Below are 16,954 nucleotides of genomic sequence, written 5' to 3' on the forward strand. Positions count from 1 at the left end.
AAATATTCCAGTCTGGGGAACAAAGAAACTGTTTAATAGCAATCTTTTATCTCTTATCTTGAGAGAGAGAAATTGCTGCTGGGCCTAATTACAAGGGTCGAATAGCCTTAAAACCCAATTGCAAGGGTTATATAAACTCAGAGACGAATTTTGAATTACTAGAGAAGTAGATCCTTTCATGGAGATTAATCAGACATGCCACTAACCTTTCTGACTTGGATGCCTCTCCAAGACCTGTGTTCTTTCTTTCCTCTCTGTCTAGACTCATGCCCTGACCAGGAGCAACTGAACTATAAAAAGCAATTGTGAATCTCTCCGTAACCATAGCAGCAATAGAAGACAGAACCATCCGTGCCTGAACTCTTTTAAATCAAGATGTAAAATGGTTTTGCACTTAATTATTTGCCAACCTCTCAAGTAGGGGCATGTGACGTATAGGTGCCCTAACAGATTTTTTTGAAAAAGAATATAGTTTTAAACTGGGAGGCAGGTATTTCATACTGTGAAACCTGTACTGAAGGAAGCCGCCTGTTTTGCTTGCAAATATGTGTTGTGTTAGGACACTAATTCACCAAAGATCACACGGAACTCACAAGAAGATGTCCTCAGTGTTGGTTATGATCAAACCAATCTTTCTGTGCAGGAAAGAAATGCTTGTAATTAAGGGAAATAAGATTTCTATGTTAACATATTGAACTGGAACAATACTTTGATTTACCACATTTGGATCAATAGGTCAGACAAATATTGATGCTATTAGAATAGAGACTGTTAATTTTAAAAGTTGTTTATATGATATTACAAGTAGTTGGCATCTATGAATAACAGTGTGCACTTCCCCAGTACCCTGTGCTTACTGAAAAGCGTTCCACTGCACACCAAAGGGAATCTGCTGACTTCTGAAAAACTTGTGTATGTCTGATGGTGTCAAGGGGTGGAGTGACAAGTGCTATACAGGTGAGTGTGGCACATCAAATGGTGCATCCCATAGAAAAGGAGTTTGCTGCGGGGTGCTCCCCAAGAGTAAACAAACCCTGGGTGCACTGCAACCAGCATCACCACATTGTGGGGTTGCTGCAGCTTGGGGTTCCTCTAGTGACCTCATGGTTGACCAGTCCAGACGAAAGAGAAGTGACACTGCAGACCCACACTGTAGACACCTCAGTGCTGTGGAGCCATTCCCCACAGAACATCTGTTAATGGGCACGTTGATATCCACTGAGCAGTGCTGTGTGCTAAGCAGGAGGTGACCTGCTGATGCACACGCTGGTATTTGCTAGAGCCATGTTGTCTTTGTATGGCCTGGCCTGGCATTGTTTTGACTGGATATAAAAGAGAGAGAGCCATGTACACTTGTTGTGGACTCTGACCCAGAGTCAGCTGGCCTGTGGACCTGACGATCCACCCACGGGAATATCCTTGATAACAACAGTGTGATGAGGAGAAAAGGGGAAAAATGGGACTGGAAGTGTGGCCTATATTGGGTGAGAGTGGTTGCTGTACCATGCACCCATGATTGTGCTGCAGAGCTCTTATATATACATATACATATACATATACATATACATATACATATACATATACATATACATATACATATATATTCTGTTCTGTTACATTTCTAGCTTTACTATACCTTCATGTTTGTTATAATCTCTTAGCTCTAATAAACTCTCTCACTTGACAAATGATGATCTCTTGAGTTCAGTGCAACTAACCCTGGCATCTAAAAGAATTCTGGACACCCCTCTAATGGCATGTCACAGGTATGAATGGCAGCAGCACACCCGAACCAAGCATTATTGCAGAAAATTGTGGAGCCATCTGTAAACTAAGTACCCTCATGTGAGGAGGTGAATGAAGGGGCTTCTTTAAGAGGTAAGTCTGGGGATTATCATCTAAAATAGGATAGGGAAAAGATAGTGGAGTGAGGACAAAATGTTGGGAACTAGAGGGCAAACTTGGTCAATGATGGCAGCAATACCAAGGACTGAGCATTGGGTTGTGCACAGTCCTCCAGAAAGGAAACATTGCAAAAGACATCCCAGAGAAGGGGATGCAGAACTGTAAGTGTGAGAGGACAATCCATGGTGAGTTTGTCAATGTCAGGAAGGGCAAGAAAAGTGACAAGTAAGGCATGAGGCCTTGCGCACCCCTTGCTACCAAAATGAATGCTTCAGGAGTGGAATCTTTACAGCCTCTTTTCTGGAATAGGTCTCACCATGCTTCATGCTCACTCTATTGGACTCTGAGCTCCAGTCTACCAGTGGGGGTGAGGGGAGCCTAAGTAGTGGTTCTGTTGAATGTTTTAGAACAGAAGTATAAGGTTAGAGCTTTTTGGTGAGTATTGTTCCTGTCCCAGGTGGAGCGCTTATGCAGTAGGAATACAAAGGGCAAGCTAGTTGGCTAAAACAAGGAATATGGGAATGTCAGAAATTTAAAGTACTAAGAAGTCTCTGCAGGCTGTGCTTAGAGAAAGGAGTAGGTAAAGGTATGACAGACTGTAAAACATTTTCAGGGATTCTTTTAGTACCAGCACACGGGGAAACCTGTAAGCTGATTATGTTCTGGATAGCACCCTGACATTTGTCAGGAGGAGTGGAAAGATCCCAGCATTCCTTAAGGATTGAAATCAACAGCATCATATCTTGTGTAACAGATTCATGTATTGGGCCACCCAACAGGACATCATCAATAGACTGGTGATGAGAGATATCATGAGTGGGGATATGAACTGAAATGAGCAGCATTTCAGTTAATGCTGCAACTAAGAGATTGTGAGAGATAGTWGGATTGTGGCAATAGGCTTGAGACAAAGTGGCAAATTAAACAGTAGTAAACTAAACAGTTCTCTGCAGTAAAAGAGTACTGAATGGCATCCAAACTAAAATCAAAATAAGCCTGGTTGTCTGAGTGGATTAGGCACTGGAGAAACTTATCTTTAAAGTCTAACTCCACTGTCCATATATAAGAGGCGAGGCAGATGGCATTGAGTACCTTGGCAGCTATGGGAACTGCTACATGGAGAGAAGAGGTAAATTTATACCTTGGTGCAGTTGCCAAGAGCCATTGGGTTTGCACATGGGCCAGACAGTGCTTATAAGAAGGAGAGTGGGTACAGACAATTACTCCCTGCTCCTGTGAGAGGAGGGAAGTGATCTGTTTCCAGGCTTGCAGGTTTTGGGGAGTATTGCAGATTAACAGCATGGATCACAGAAGGTAGGGGAGGTGCTTCTCCAATTACCCAGGGTAGTGGGATGTTTGGTTCAGAGACACCGAGGGATCATATATTCCCTTGAGCATCATGGAAGGTTTGACCTCTAATTAAGTTCATATCTAGGAYGTTGGAGACCCCCAAAAGTTCACTTCTTTGGACTTTACATCCATTAGGGTGTTACTTGTTAATAATAGAAATGTGAGCACCTGTATGAATAAGAAAGCACAGATGCTACTTGCCAGTAATGGTGACGTCTATTTCCAGATCAGAGGACCCTATAAGCTGCAACCTCCATATCACCTCAGAAGATCATCAAGTTTTGGCCTGCAGTGTTAGATAACAAGGGGCTGGGAGACTCCTGGCCTCTGGATTCCCAGCTGGAGGAGTGGTGGGAGGGGCGTTTGGAACTTTACTTCTGGCCAAGGAACAGGTATGGCACAATGAGTGCTGGCAAAAGCCAGTAGTACTGATACTGGTACATGACTTGCCCATTCAGGAATGCCCAAAGCTAAGCAGCCTTTCCAAGCTTCCAGTCAGTTGGAGTCGGGGTTTTTATGAAAGCGTTTGGAGGGATTTTTGACCATATTTTTACAGTTGCAGTGGCTGCATCCTCGGGATGGTAGGAAGATAAAAGAATGAGTATGGACGAGACTACCTTTTGCAAGCAGCAGCCATGTGGGGCTAGAAACACCTCAGAATCACAGAGTGGCTGAGGTTGGAAGGAACCTTTAAAGATCATCTAGTTCAAACCTCCTGCTCAAGCATGGTCACCAAGCATGTTGTCCAGTACCCTGTCCAGGCAGCTTTTGAGTATCTCCAAGGATGCAGACTCCACCACCTCTCTGGGCAACCTTTTCCAGTGCTCAGTCACCCCCAACAGGAAAATAGATTCAGAAGGATCTTCCTGAGATTCTGTTTAGGGCTGTTGACTCTTGTCTTGTCGCTGGACACCTCTGAAAAGAGTCTCACTCCATCCTCTTTACACCCTCACTTCAGATATTTAAAAACTTTCACAAGATCTTTCCTCAGTCTTCTCTTCTCCAGGCTGAACAGTCACAGTTCTCTCAGCCTTTCTTCACATGAGAGATGCTCTAGACCCTTAAGCATCTTACTGGCCTTCCACTGGACTTGTTGCTCCATCTCTCTTCTACTGGAGAGTGCAGAATTGGATCCAGTACTCCAGGTGTGACCTCATCAGTGCTAACTAGAGGGGAAACACCACTTCCCTCAAACTGCTGTCAATGCACTTCCTGATGCAGTTCAGGAGGCCATTGGCCTCCTTTGCCACAAAGGCGCACTGCTGGCTCATGGTCAACCAGCTGTGCACCAGGACTCCCAGGTCTTTCCATAAGTAATGTCAAGAGGAAGGAGTATAACCAATATGCCCAGCAATAATCTGCAGAGAGCAATGAGTCCAACCCACTGGAGTGGTCACTAAGCCTAGATACCAATCCTTTCCTCCCTACGCACTGGGACCAAGTAAGAACTGCTTCAAGTTCTCCGAGATAGTTGGCATTCACTTTTTTTTCAGCCCCAGAGGTACACAGCATTGCCTGCTGAAGACAAGAAACACAACACAGACAGAAGAAGAAATCTTAATCTAGGTGCTAATCAATGGCAATTCTGTGCCACTTGAAGGCAGTCAAGAGAGAATAAATAAATAAATAAAAGAATCTGAAAATTCTCGATTTCAGAGAGTTGAGATGAGGACAAAAAGCCAGTAGAGGGAGTCCACCTTCAGATTGCTTTCACCAGACCCAGGGGCATGATTAGATAATGCTCAAGAGGACCAGCTGCAACCCACCCCTCCACTCCCTGCCTGGCAAGAGAGCACCTCCTGCTTTTGCAGTGATAATAATCAGTTCTTTATCGTCCTGTAAATGCTTCTCCCTGTGCTTCTTACCCACATAGCAAGCACCACCAAGTATCAATTAAAGCAGCATGATGTGCAGAGCTGTGAAGTAAGTGTCCCATCTCCATGGCCCCATTCCCCAGCATTAGCTCAAGCTCCAGCACAGTGTTGCTAGCAGGATTGATGCAGTGTCATCTTCAGTGCAGCAAACCCCATCTTCCAAGCCAGCCTAATTCAATTTGGCTGACTGCAGCAATGAGAGGTTGCCAGAGCTCAGCTGTGAGGCTGAACCTTGGGAGAGTACTATGCCACACAGCTCCGCAACATGAGCATGCCCAGTGTCACCCCACTGTCACTGCCAAGGGCCCTGTCATATAGGTATGGGTCTTCATGCAACTGAAACAACTCCTAATCAAGTACTGTCTCATACAGTTTTGTGATTTGATAGATAAGGAAGTGCCCAAAGATCTGGAAAAAATCAGCAGGACATTAAAACCATTAACAATGAAAGATGAAGCTTCTTAGAGTGTTATTTTACCTCTGCAGCCAGTGGAAAGTCAATCCTGCTGATTTGGCTTCTTTGTCATGTTCCCAAGCATGTATATGAACAGTGCAATGCTTATTGCTGTCCCTCCTCACAAACACAAGCTGGCACTCCTCAGAAACAGAGGCATTTTTTCCAGTGYACTAACATTCAAAAACATACTTTTCTGATATTATATATTGGCCTCTTTTTTTTTTTTGTAAAGGTCCTTCTTTATTGGACATAGAATATTGTTCTCTGGAGCTGGGAGTATGTTTCTTGTTAGACATCTAGAATCTTTCACCCTCTCCAGTCTTCCAGTCTACCCCAACCCCAAATGTTCAAACAACTGAAAGGAGTGCTGCAGGCCTCTTGAAAGAGGGAGACCTCAATCATAGGTTCACTCACAGGCATAAAAAATCAGGCCATGTCACTGGGAAAAAAACTCAGACAGCAAACCACCAGTTTAAGTGATACCCAGCAAAGTTTTACCTTAGGGGCAACTGAACCTGATTAACTGTAGGAACTAGGGCATGTCCCCTCCTTGGGCCAGTGAGAGGAGAGGTTGCTTCTTTGATCCTGTTCCTAGCTCCAGCCTGGATATGTGCAAATACACACACACACACACACACACACGCATGCACGCACACACACACAGAGCCAATAAGGACACAGCCCATGGCACCACAGCAGGAAGACTAGCACAGATAGGAGGGTGACACCTCAACAGGTACCCACAAAAGCCCACTCAGCACAAATACCCTGACCCTGGTTCTGCAGAGACCCTGCCAAGGTCTCCCCTGTCTGACATGCTGGCTGGTCCAACTGGAAGTTGCCCAGTTGCCCACACACATGCGCACATGCACCTGCGCATACAGGCACAGAGCATAGATCTCTCCAGAAGTCAGCACCCAGATCTCCTATCCTGCTCAGCAGCTAGTCCAGCTTAAAGTTCACTGCTGTTCTTGAACACAGGCTCAGAACAGGGAGCACAGTTACACAGAAGAAACAGGATTTAATACCAATTTAGGACAGATTGCTGTGATCATGCAAAGTGCTCCATCAGGCAAGTGTACTGACTAGCCCTTGCTTACATGCTATTGGCCCCTTTTCTCCTTTTTATTCCTATTTTCCCAAGCTTGTTTCTCTCCTGTCTGTCCTGAGTCCTCCCTTTCTTTTGTGTCTGTTCCCCTAAACATCCCATAATTGGTTTCATACAGTTCCCAAATTCCATCTGCTCCACATCAAAATTTTTGTCCCCTTGCATCCTATAGTTGTCCTTTATCCCTTTGGACCATAATTCCCCTTAATCTGCATGGCATTCCTGGGAAAGAGATGTTTTCACTGAGTCACCTTGTTGGGTTGTGTATGCAGTTACAATGGAGTAACAGTTACAATGGTGTAACTGTTCTTCTAATATGATCTTAGGAACAACCTGTAGAGTGCTCTGTTTTCACCAAGTAGGTTACTGGGGACTTTCTATCACCATTCCTTTGATCATTCTGCCTCTCCCTTCCTCTCCCATTCTCTCAAGACCTTTGTGTTTAATTTGATTAGTCTTTACTTAGAAAGCTAAACGCTTTCTTAAGCAGGTGCACACGAGGAGGGTGGTTCCTATCTTACATCTTCAGTCTTTTTTTCCCCTTTTCTTTCTTTGAAGGCCACTCTCAGCTATGATGAACAGGAGCAGGAGCAGCTAGTATAAGAACTGCTGCCTCCTTCCTCCTCAGCTAAGCTCAAATTTTGAAGCATTCCATAAAATCTGTGTTGACCTGAGGACAGGGAAACACATGTAGCATTGGGCACCATATTCACTCCTGGACATTGGAGAAACAGGATATGTTAGTCGATCTGAGCAAAGCAGGCCCACAACCTTCTCTGATTCCCTTTGTCCCAGACACATCTAAGCACAGGGCACAGGGAGCCCCCAGTCTGCCTTGCTCCTGAGGGGACAAGCCAGTTCAGCTAAGCACTGGGGTTCCTGGAGGGGGCAGTGTTAGAGCTCAGAGGTGCATGGTGGTACTGCATGAGGTCAAACAGCTGGGGGATTCTGAGATCACTGAGGTTGTATCAGAATGGCCATCCAATTGTGGTAGGGCCTCCTGGTGACATGGGCTCTTTCTTACCTAATGGCTGGGGTTAACAGGAAGGTGAAGTTTCCATTGGAGGAGTACGCGGCAGCTTCCCACATGTGAGGATGTTTCTGCCAGAGGAGTAACAGTGACTTCAGGCACCCGCTTATGTGGCTCATTTCCAGGGAAAATCTAAGGATGGGCTTTCCTTGGAAATTAGGACCAGTGCAAGCATCACTTCTTATCTTGAAGAAAAGTGGTCCCTTAACTACCAATGTGGAAAGCTGAGATGTTTCTTGTGTGCCAGGAGCAGAGAGTTGCCACTTTCTGGTTGTGTAGAGCTACAGCTGACACCTGGCAGATGGGTAGGACAAATGTGCTCCTGGCCTCAGATGGAAAAATGTGGCCAAGAGCCCAGGGCATACTGCTGAGTTCAGCACTCAGAGAAGCAAAAGCAACACTGTTTAATAAATATAAGCTATTGGCACTGGTTGTTATTAATGCATCCCTCAACAGAGCAACTGCTTCTATCTGTATTGTATGTAACTCAGTGCACAGGGAGGAAAGACTTGGTATCTCAGCTTAGTGACCAGTGCACTGCCACAATGAAGCATCACCCTGGAAAAAAATGTGGTATTTGCTACTGTTTGCACAGTGCCTTGAAAACATCATGAACTGAAAAGGGTCTTTCGACTGGCTGTCCAGAGCTTGATTTTCAACATGCATTGTGAAGAGTCCCTTCCCACAGAGCTGGAAGTTATCCATTGCTAGGGACCATGAGAGCCACATTCTGAGAGGTGATTTGGACTCTGCTGTTCCCTAGGTTGGGCTATGAMAGAGGTAAAATTGGAAGGGAGGTCAGAACATTGGCATGAGAGCTTGGCTGTCTGCAACTCAGCAGAAAGTTTCCCTTGATTGCTGAGTCAGGCCTTTGCTGGGACCTCAGGGATGGCTCAGGTAGGAGCAATGAGCAGCTCTCACCCCTGCCTAGGGGTGGAGATGTGTTACGCTGGTGAGGTGTGTTCTGAAGACATAGTGCTCAGAGGTTTGGTATCAGAGATCCCACTAACTCTGGACAAATGCAGAAGATGTGGCCTGTAGTCAAGGCAAATTTCAACAGAAGATACATAGACAGAAATAAATTCAGATTACTGCAAAGTTAGATTATGCAGCTAGTGCCTTCTTTAGGCCAACCGACATGAGCAAGGTTGAAATGTAGGAGGAGGGAAGGGTACTGTGAAATAGAGTCTCACAAAATTAGGCCAGAGAAGGCATGAATTGGGCTGAGCTCTGAGCAAAGGGTCAAAGTCTGACTGAAAGCAATGGGAAAAACCATGGAAAAAATCATTCTGCATTTGCAAAGACTAAAAGCTYTGTGGACAGCGATGCATGGAAAGCAGCAGAGTAGGTGAGGTGGCATAGGAGGCTCTCAAGAACATAAGCTACACCCAGGCTAGAAAAGCCCTTCTTAGACTAGCCTCCAGACACATAGAAGAAAACATTAAGAGGCTACCATGGACTAATGAGACATGCCATGGATAGCAAAACACCTTGGAAGATGTCACCAGGCCCCTATGGCTTTATCTGTGGGGGAACATGAAAGGGTCCAAGGAGGGGAGCTGTGATATGCAGTAACAAATCTCTCTGGAGCTTCCTTCCCCAAGTACTGAGCAACATCAAGGATCATCAGTGTGCAGCATGGCAAGGAAAACTGAAGTCTCAAATTAGAGATGGAAAGTTCTCGACTTGTGACGAAAAGAGGGAGGTGACTGGCACTCGCATTTAGGTATCTTCAGTAATGTCTCAAGGAGACTGGATTGCAGGCAGAGGGAAATAGAGACCAACTGAGCATACAAGAAAGAATGAAACCAGAGTAAGTGTGGGTGGAGAGGAATAAGGATGATCTGTGGGAAAATGGAGGGAAAGGGAGGAAACCTAAGGGTGCATGGAGGGGAAAGGAGCTAACCTAAGGACCCGTGGAAGGGAATGCAGCTGATCTGAACTCATTATTGTACTCAGATATCCCCTTTTCTGCCCCCAAATACCCTTTCCACAGTCTACTATTCCTTTCCCTGTGCTTAAGGATGTTCCCTTCAAGACACAAGTAAACCCCTCACACACCCAAAACCCCCCTCCCATTCCCACATACCATCTTCCTGCATCCAACCAGCCCCCTTCCATGCCCTAATGCCCTATCATACCATCCCACACCCAGCTATATCCAAATACCCGCTCCTGCGCCCAGATACCCCCTTCTGCATGCAAATACCCATCTCTCACACCCAAATACCCCACTAACTGTACCCAAATATCTCTTGCTTGCATTCAGATATCCTCTGCACCCAAATGAACCCCTAGGCCCACACTCGCATCCAAGTACACTTTTCCTGCATGTAAATACACACACGTGGGCGAGTGCACGCACTCTCTCTCTCTCTCTCTCTCACACACACACACACACACACACACAGACACACACACCATTGCCTGCACTCTGGTTTCTCTCCTCCACCCCTGCCGCCGCTTCCGCCCCGCCTCTGCCGCCCGCCCCCGACGCAGCCGCCGCTCGGGCCGCGCCTCCCGGGAGCCGCGGGCCGAGGTGGGCCCGCATCGAGGCCATGCTGGGCAAGGACTACATGCTGGCCATCATCCTGGTCAACTGCGACGGTAGTGGGGCCGGGTTGCGGGGTGGGAGGGGAGGGCCACGGCTGCTGGAGGGGCGGCGGCCATGCTCCCGGGTGGCCCAGCCTGCGGTGGGGTGCGGGGGTGCCAGGAGCTGTGTCCGCTGCGGGGTGCCGCGCTGGCGGGGATCGTTGCCGGGGCCGGGGAGGGCTGCAGGCGCGGCCGGGGGGCGCGGGCGGGCGGGCGTGGCGCCCGCCGCTGTCCGCAGTGCTGAGCGGGCGCGGCCTGCGGGAGCGGCCCCGGCCTCCGCGCTGCTGCCCGGCGCTGCGGACGCTCCAGGCGGGGGAGCCAGCGGGGGCTTCAGCGCTTTTCCCCGCGGGACCTTTCAAGGGCAAGGAAGGCGTTTTTTTGTCTAAGCCCCTGCTGGCGCAGGGTTGTGTGCTGCCAGCCTGGCACGGGGTCCAACTAGCCCTGGGAGGCCCCAGTCCAGCCAGGTGCTAGGGGGTGGGGGCACGCAGAACCCCCGAGGTAGCCGGGGTCAGGACCCATCGCAAGCTCTGGGGAGACCAGCCAGGTCCTTGCAAGACGGACAGAGACAGAGGCCTGAGGGCTGGGGTGTCTGGCTCAGCAATGGGTTGCCAGGCTCTTTGCCCCCTTGGCACCTGCAGTGGACACCTCTGGCTCCAGACCTTCACTGTCCACACCTTCATTTTCTTCCCACTTCTCATCATCCCCGTGCTGCCCAGAGCAAAGGCATCAGCAGGACCTAATGACTATGGGAGAGGGACAATCACCCTCACCCTGAACCAAGAAGGGCCACTCMCTGCTCTGTGGACAGGACTCTGAGAGTAGACTTGGGGCAGGAGACTGCTGCACTGTGCTGTGCCATGGCTGGGTCCACCTGCTGTGTGAGCAGGTCTGGAGGCCAGCAGGGCATGGGAAGCAGAGTGTGGCCCATCACTGGCTTTGATGGATTACCCACCATCTCTCCCTCCCAGTAGCACAGCTCAAGGGGATAAGTGCCCAGAAGAGGCATGCCGACCTCTGAATATTTTTAGCTGTATTCCCAGGAGCAGACCGCATTACAGTTCTGCACCAGAGGCCCATTTCTGTGACCTCACTGGGGCTTGGGGGTGTGAGGAGGAGGGGGTTAATCTGTCCCTCTCCCTGCCCCCACAGCCCTCCAAGGGCACTTTCTCCCTCCCAGAGGTCCATCCCCAACCCTTTCCTGTGGCAAATATGAGAGAAGCCAAGCTTGAGCATCTAAGGGTGTTGGCAGAGGGCTGGTGACTGCATGCTGGCAGCAAGATCCCTGGCCAGGCAGCCCTGTGGCCCTACCAGGGTACCTCTGCACTGTGCCTTCTCCCCTGGGCACTGCACTGTGCCCATGTTAGGTCACCCCCTCCTTCCAGCTGCAGTGAGACAACTGCCTGCATTGGTCACAGTGCCAGGACTCCTGGGGTCTGTACCAACACTAACCTAGAGAGGGCGCATTGTCTAGTGGGTAGAGCAAGGCATTATGCCACTGCTGCCCTTGAGTCTGACCCCGACAGTGGCACATCTCTCCCATGACCGGTGGGCAAGGCTCCCAGGTGGCTCTGAGCTTTCCAAGCAACCTCCTCCTTCCCCACCTCCCCCATGAAGGGTGCCATGTGCTTTGGTTGGCAGCAGATGGAAGGCTCTTCTTGGGAGGAGGGATTGCCACCCACGCTCTGCTCCACGAGCAGTGAGGACTGACAGGGCTGGCCTGAGCTAAGCTGTGCCCTGCTCCTGCAGCCTCTCTGGTACCTCTCAAGGTCTTCTTGTTCAGAATTTCTCTTCCTAGCCATGTGCACTGGGGCACCATATCTGACCCTAGGGGCAGCCGTAGTTCCCTCCTGTCTGAAGCCACTTGCTTCTCAGACCCTCTTGCAGCTGAAAGCAGTTGTAGCAACTTTTTCCCCATCCCACACTCTCCTTCTGCCTAGACAACCTCTGGAGTGACCAGAGCCTGGAGACAGACCCTGACCTCCCTGCAGGCTGGAGGAAAATTCGTGATTCTCTGGGCACCTACTATTGGCATGTACCAACCGGCACGACACAGTGGCAGCACCCAGCATGTACTGCTGGCCCAGGCGGGAGCCTGCAGCCTTATGGAGAGGAAATGCTCCAGCAAATGGTAGGAGACATGTGCAGGGAAGTGAAGGCTGGTGTTGGATCCCCTCACTGGGAATAAGCAGCTCAGAATGGCTAGCCCAAGCCTGGTAGGAGCCCACTACAGAGGGGCTGGTGAAGGACGCACTGGGTGGCTCTAGTCCAGCCTCCCCTTGGAATGAGACTGTTTCCATCATGCCAAGGGCCTGCTCAGTCCTTTCCTGGCTGGGGGTAACTCCTTTGTGGGGCTCTGTGATGGCCCTTGTTGGCCCCATCCTGGCACTTCCTGAAGTCCCCTTGGGTTAAGTCTTTGCTCGCCTGGTAGGGAGGCCACATGCACAAGGCACCTGCAGATACGTGCTCCTCTCCAGCAACCCCTCTCACTGCCCTCATCCCCTTCCTTTTCCTCTCCCAGGATCGCCAGGCCTCCACAGTGAACCACCTCTTGAAGGACAGGCCCATTCCCAGCCCTATGGCTTCACTGTCCAGGAGGTAGGGTTATCCATACACTCTGCTAACACGGCGCTTTGGGGGGTTTGGGAACATGGGACAGTGGGGACTTTGGAGAATGAAGCAGTGAACACCCTTTCGCCCACTGCTGGGTGCTGGTCCTCAGCATCCTCCCTCAGAGCAGCCACATGGATTGCAGTCAGACAAATTGACCTGGGCACCCTCATCAGATGCTCCATGGCTCGTAGCATGCGGGGGTGGGGCTCCTGCTGCCAAGGCACCCTGGCACTTCTCAAGGCACTAGTGCCCAGAGACAGTGCTACTGAGCAGAAGTCTTGCTCACCTCACCGCCCCATCCCTTTGCAGGACCTCACTGCCCTGGCATGGAGATGACTTCCAACACACTGCTGAGCCTGGCTCCAAGGTACTTCATACAGAGGCGGGGGTCCTGGCACACTGGGAGGCTCTTGCCCCTGTCTCAGAGCACCTGGACGAGTGGCACTGAGGCACCACGTAGAGGGATGGAGGGCAGCAGGGAGTACCTGGCAGCTGGCAAGCATGGGGATGGAGGCAAGGGCAGTGATGGTTATGCTGACCTGGCATGCAAACCTCATGTGCCCCTGCTCAGTGCTTTGCCGTGCGCTCGCTGGGCTGGGTTGAGATCCCTGAGGAAGACCTAGCACCTGGTAAGAGCAGCATTGCCGTCAACAACTGCATCCAGCAGCTCTCCAACAGCAAAAGCCGGGGCCACGACTCTGCAGGCAGCTGGGATGAGGTGAGGAACAGAGACAGTATTGCTGGGGAGGTTCCCGCAGCCGTGTCCAGGGGCCAGCAATGCTGCAGCTGGTTGTCCCCACATATGGGGACATATGCCTGGGGAGCCCGGGAAGCCCAGGGACCAGAGCCACTGGCAGAGCGAGCTCTCTCCACACCCAGGTCAAAGACGGCAGTGCCCAGTTGTGGGGCAGGCCAGACTGTTGGGGTTTTCCCTGAACAAAAGGACAGTGCCAGGAGATGCCTACATGGCAGGGCCTGTCCCCACACACGAGGGTTGTATCAGGGGCACCCCGGTATGAGGCAGGGCAGGTGGACAGAGTTGTCCCACACTTCAGGAATATACTGGGAGGTGTCAAGGTGCAAACAGGGTGGGTGGATGGGGTTGTCCCTGCACACAAGACCAGTGCCAGGGTGCCCAGGTATGGGGCAGGTGAGGTGGCTGTGACTGGCCTGCCAGCAGGCTGAGGGTACCCCCGGCTCTCCACAGGGTCAGAACTTGGTGATGATCCTGAAGAAGGACACCATGAGCTTGGTGGACCCCCTGGACCACAGCCTCATCCACTGCCAGCCCATCCTCAACATCCGTGTCTGGGGTGTTGGCTGCAACAATGGCAGGTGCCGGGGGCAGGGGCCCCTCCATGGCAGGCAGCGGCACAGCCCATGGGCTATGGGATGCCCCTGCACCTGGGAGCCATGCCATGGCCTAGTACCCAGGGGACTTCAGCAGCCCTGGCTCTGCTCACTTGGGATGGCGAGACCCATGCAGTAACCTGTCTGCTCTCCTCTCTCCTGATTGCCATGGTGGATGCAGGGACAGGTAAGGTGGTGGGGGGCTATGAGGCCACATGAGGCATTGCCTCCACCAGGTTCTCCCTCACCTGCCCTTGATCTTGCAGGGACTTTGCATTTGTGGCCAATGACAAGGATACCTGCGTGCTCAAGTGTCACGTCTTCCACTGCAACGTGCCTGCCAAGGGCATTGCTAAGGCGCTGCATGAGATGTGCTCAAAGGTGGGGTGCCAGGGCCTGTGGTCGCAGGCAGGCTGAGCCCACTCCCAGCCCTGGTAGACAGAGTGGCAGAGTTCCTGGGGACATATCTGGGCATGATCCCATGGTTTCAGGGTGGAGGGAGGTCACAGGGCTTTCTGGCTCTACCAGCCAGCACACACCTCGGTTGCCAGCTCAGTGTGCTGCCCACCACCACTGAAGAGGGGCTGAGAGGTACTTGGGCACCCCTGAAAGTACAGAGCCCCATGTGATGTTGTCTCCTGCAGATCATGGCTGAGCGAGCAGCAGCAAGCAGCAGCCTCCCGCGCGCCATCACCTGGGAGTCCATATCCCCCAACGACCTGCCGCTGCAAGGTATCGTCCCTCGGGCACCCTGGTGACCCCCTGTGAGGGCCAGCCACCATGCTCCCTGTGTCCACAGCCCTATGCACTGCTGCTCCAGCATGGACAGGCCTGGGCTCAGTGGGGCCGTGCTGCACTTGGCCACCAGAACCCCTTGTCCTGTCTGGATGCATCTTCAGGGGCTTTGGGGATCCTGGGGCTGTGTGCACGGCAGTCCCAGGCATCTCGCCTATCTTGGCAGTGGATATCCTGGACGCTGTGAGACAGTCGATCCAGAAGTACGAGGCGCTGTACATTGGCAGCTTGCCCGTGCCCAGGGCCATGGGTAAGTGGTGTTGTCCCTCACAGTGGCTCAGGGATGCTCAAGAAACGTCTCCTTGTAGGAGAGACCAAGTGAGATCTGCACAGGCCAGGAGTCCTGCACATGAGGCCTCAGTGCTGCCACCCAGCAGCACCCGTCCACTTGCCTCACTGGGGCAGGGACCGCCAGCGGTGTCTCTCACCCCACCAGGGATGGACGTGCTGAATGAGGCCATTGAGAAGCTGACAAGAGGCCCTGGGCGGGAGCGCTGGACACCCTCCCTCATCAGCGTGTCAGACACGGCCATGAGGGTGCACTTGGCACAGGTGGGGCCCAGGGGGCTCAGTGCTGGGTAGCATCTCCTGGGTAGCAGCTCCTGCGGCGTGGCTGAGCCCTGGGTACGGTGGGGAGGGGGTAGGGTTGGCGCATGACAGATGGCCCCATGTCCCTGGCAAGGAGGACAGGGAAGAGGCTCACATCTGGGAGTGCCAGGTTCGCTACGTGACCTTCATTGGGGTGGGCAGGGACGTGCACACCTTCGCCCTCATCGTGGACATGGGACAGCACTTCCAGTGCACGGCGTTCTGGTGTGAGCCTGATGCTGGCACCATCTCAGAGGCGGTGCAGGCGGCTTGCATGGTGAGTGGGGCCCCGGGGCACCACTGAACACCTCCCTGTGCCCCCAAAGGGTGCCATCATCACTTCTCCCCCATCACGGGTCCCCTCTCAACCCCGCTGGTGCCGTCCCCACGTCCCGCCATCCCGTCCCCCCTGTCATGGGTCCCTCCTTGGCCCTGCTGGGTGCCATCTCCATGTCCCACTGTCATGGGTCCCTCTGCAGCTCTACCAGTGTTGTCCCCATGTCCCCACCGCTGCAGGTCCCCTCAGCTCTGCTGGGTGCCATCCCCACATCCCGTCGTCGGTCCCCCCGCAGCCCTGCTGGTGTGGTCCCAACACCCTCCCGTCGCGGGTCCCCTTGGTGCCATCCCCACGTCCCGCCGTCACAGTACCCGGCAGCCCTGCCACTGCCATCTCCACATCCCGCCGTCACCAGTCCTGCCGCAGTCCCCATGTCCCCTCCATTGCGGGTCCCTCCGCATCCCTGCTGGCGCCGTCCCCACGCCGCGCGTGTCGCCTCCCCGCAGGTGCAGTACCAGAAGTGCCTGGTGGCCGCGGCGAAGGGCGCAGCAGCGCGGGCCCGGCCGGCAGCCGCCGCGGGCAGCCCCGCGGACTCGGCGGGGCCCGACGTGCCCAAGGCGAGGGGCGGCCCGGGGCCCCGCAAACGCAGCGTCTTCTCCTTCCTGGAGACCTTCCGCCAGAAGCGCTCGGCGCTGCACACGCCCTAGGGGCCGGCGGCGGCGGCGCCCCTCCCGGGCGAGGACCCCTGCACCACCGCCATCTCACGCAGCACCACCGCAGGAGGGGCCTGGCCTGGCCCGGCCCCGGGGCTCAGCGCCGCCGGGAGCCCCGGGCCCCTGCCCGGCGTCTACCTCAGCGACACTTTCGTAGCCGACCATTTCTCAATAAAACACCGCCCCGCAGCCGCCGCGCTCCGCCCCGCGCCGCGCCGCCCGCGCCCCCTCGGGCCCCGCCCCCGCCGGGCCCCACGCCGAGGGCCAGTTCCGAGCCCGGCGCCCCGGCCGCCCCCGCCCGCGCG

General features: G+C 52.8%; 1 protein-coding gene across 1 annotated transcript; it reads left to right on the forward strand.

The window, feature by feature from the left end:
* Nucleotides 1-10,250: 10,250 nt before the first annotated feature.
* APBB3 (amyloid beta precursor protein binding family B member 3) lies at nucleotides 10,251-16,643 on the forward strand. Its single transcript, XM_085307749.1, has 13 exons — nucleotides 10,251-10,331; nucleotides 12,254-12,444; nucleotides 12,835-12,911; nucleotides 13,236-13,293; nucleotides 13,498-13,644; nucleotides 14,134-14,261; nucleotides 14,458-14,463; nucleotides 14,543-14,657; nucleotides 14,921-15,008; nucleotides 15,238-15,321; nucleotides 15,508-15,637; nucleotides 15,762-15,936; nucleotides 16,443-16,643. Exons 1-13 carry the CDS (start codon nucleotides 10,283-10,285, stop codon nucleotides 16,641-16,643), a joined length of 1,449 nt encoding a protein of 482 aa, XP_085163875.1. The 5' UTR covers nucleotides 10,251-10,282.
* The last annotated feature ends 311 nt before the right edge of the window (nucleotides 16,644-16,954 follow it).

This window comes from Rhea americana, unplaced genomic scaffold, assembly GCF_003343005.1.
Source record: "Rhea americana isolate MKP2758 unplaced genomic scaffold, rheAme1 scaffold_262, whole genome shotgun sequence".
NCBI lineage: Eukaryota > Metazoa > Chordata > Aves > Rheiformes > Rheidae > Rhea > Rhea americana.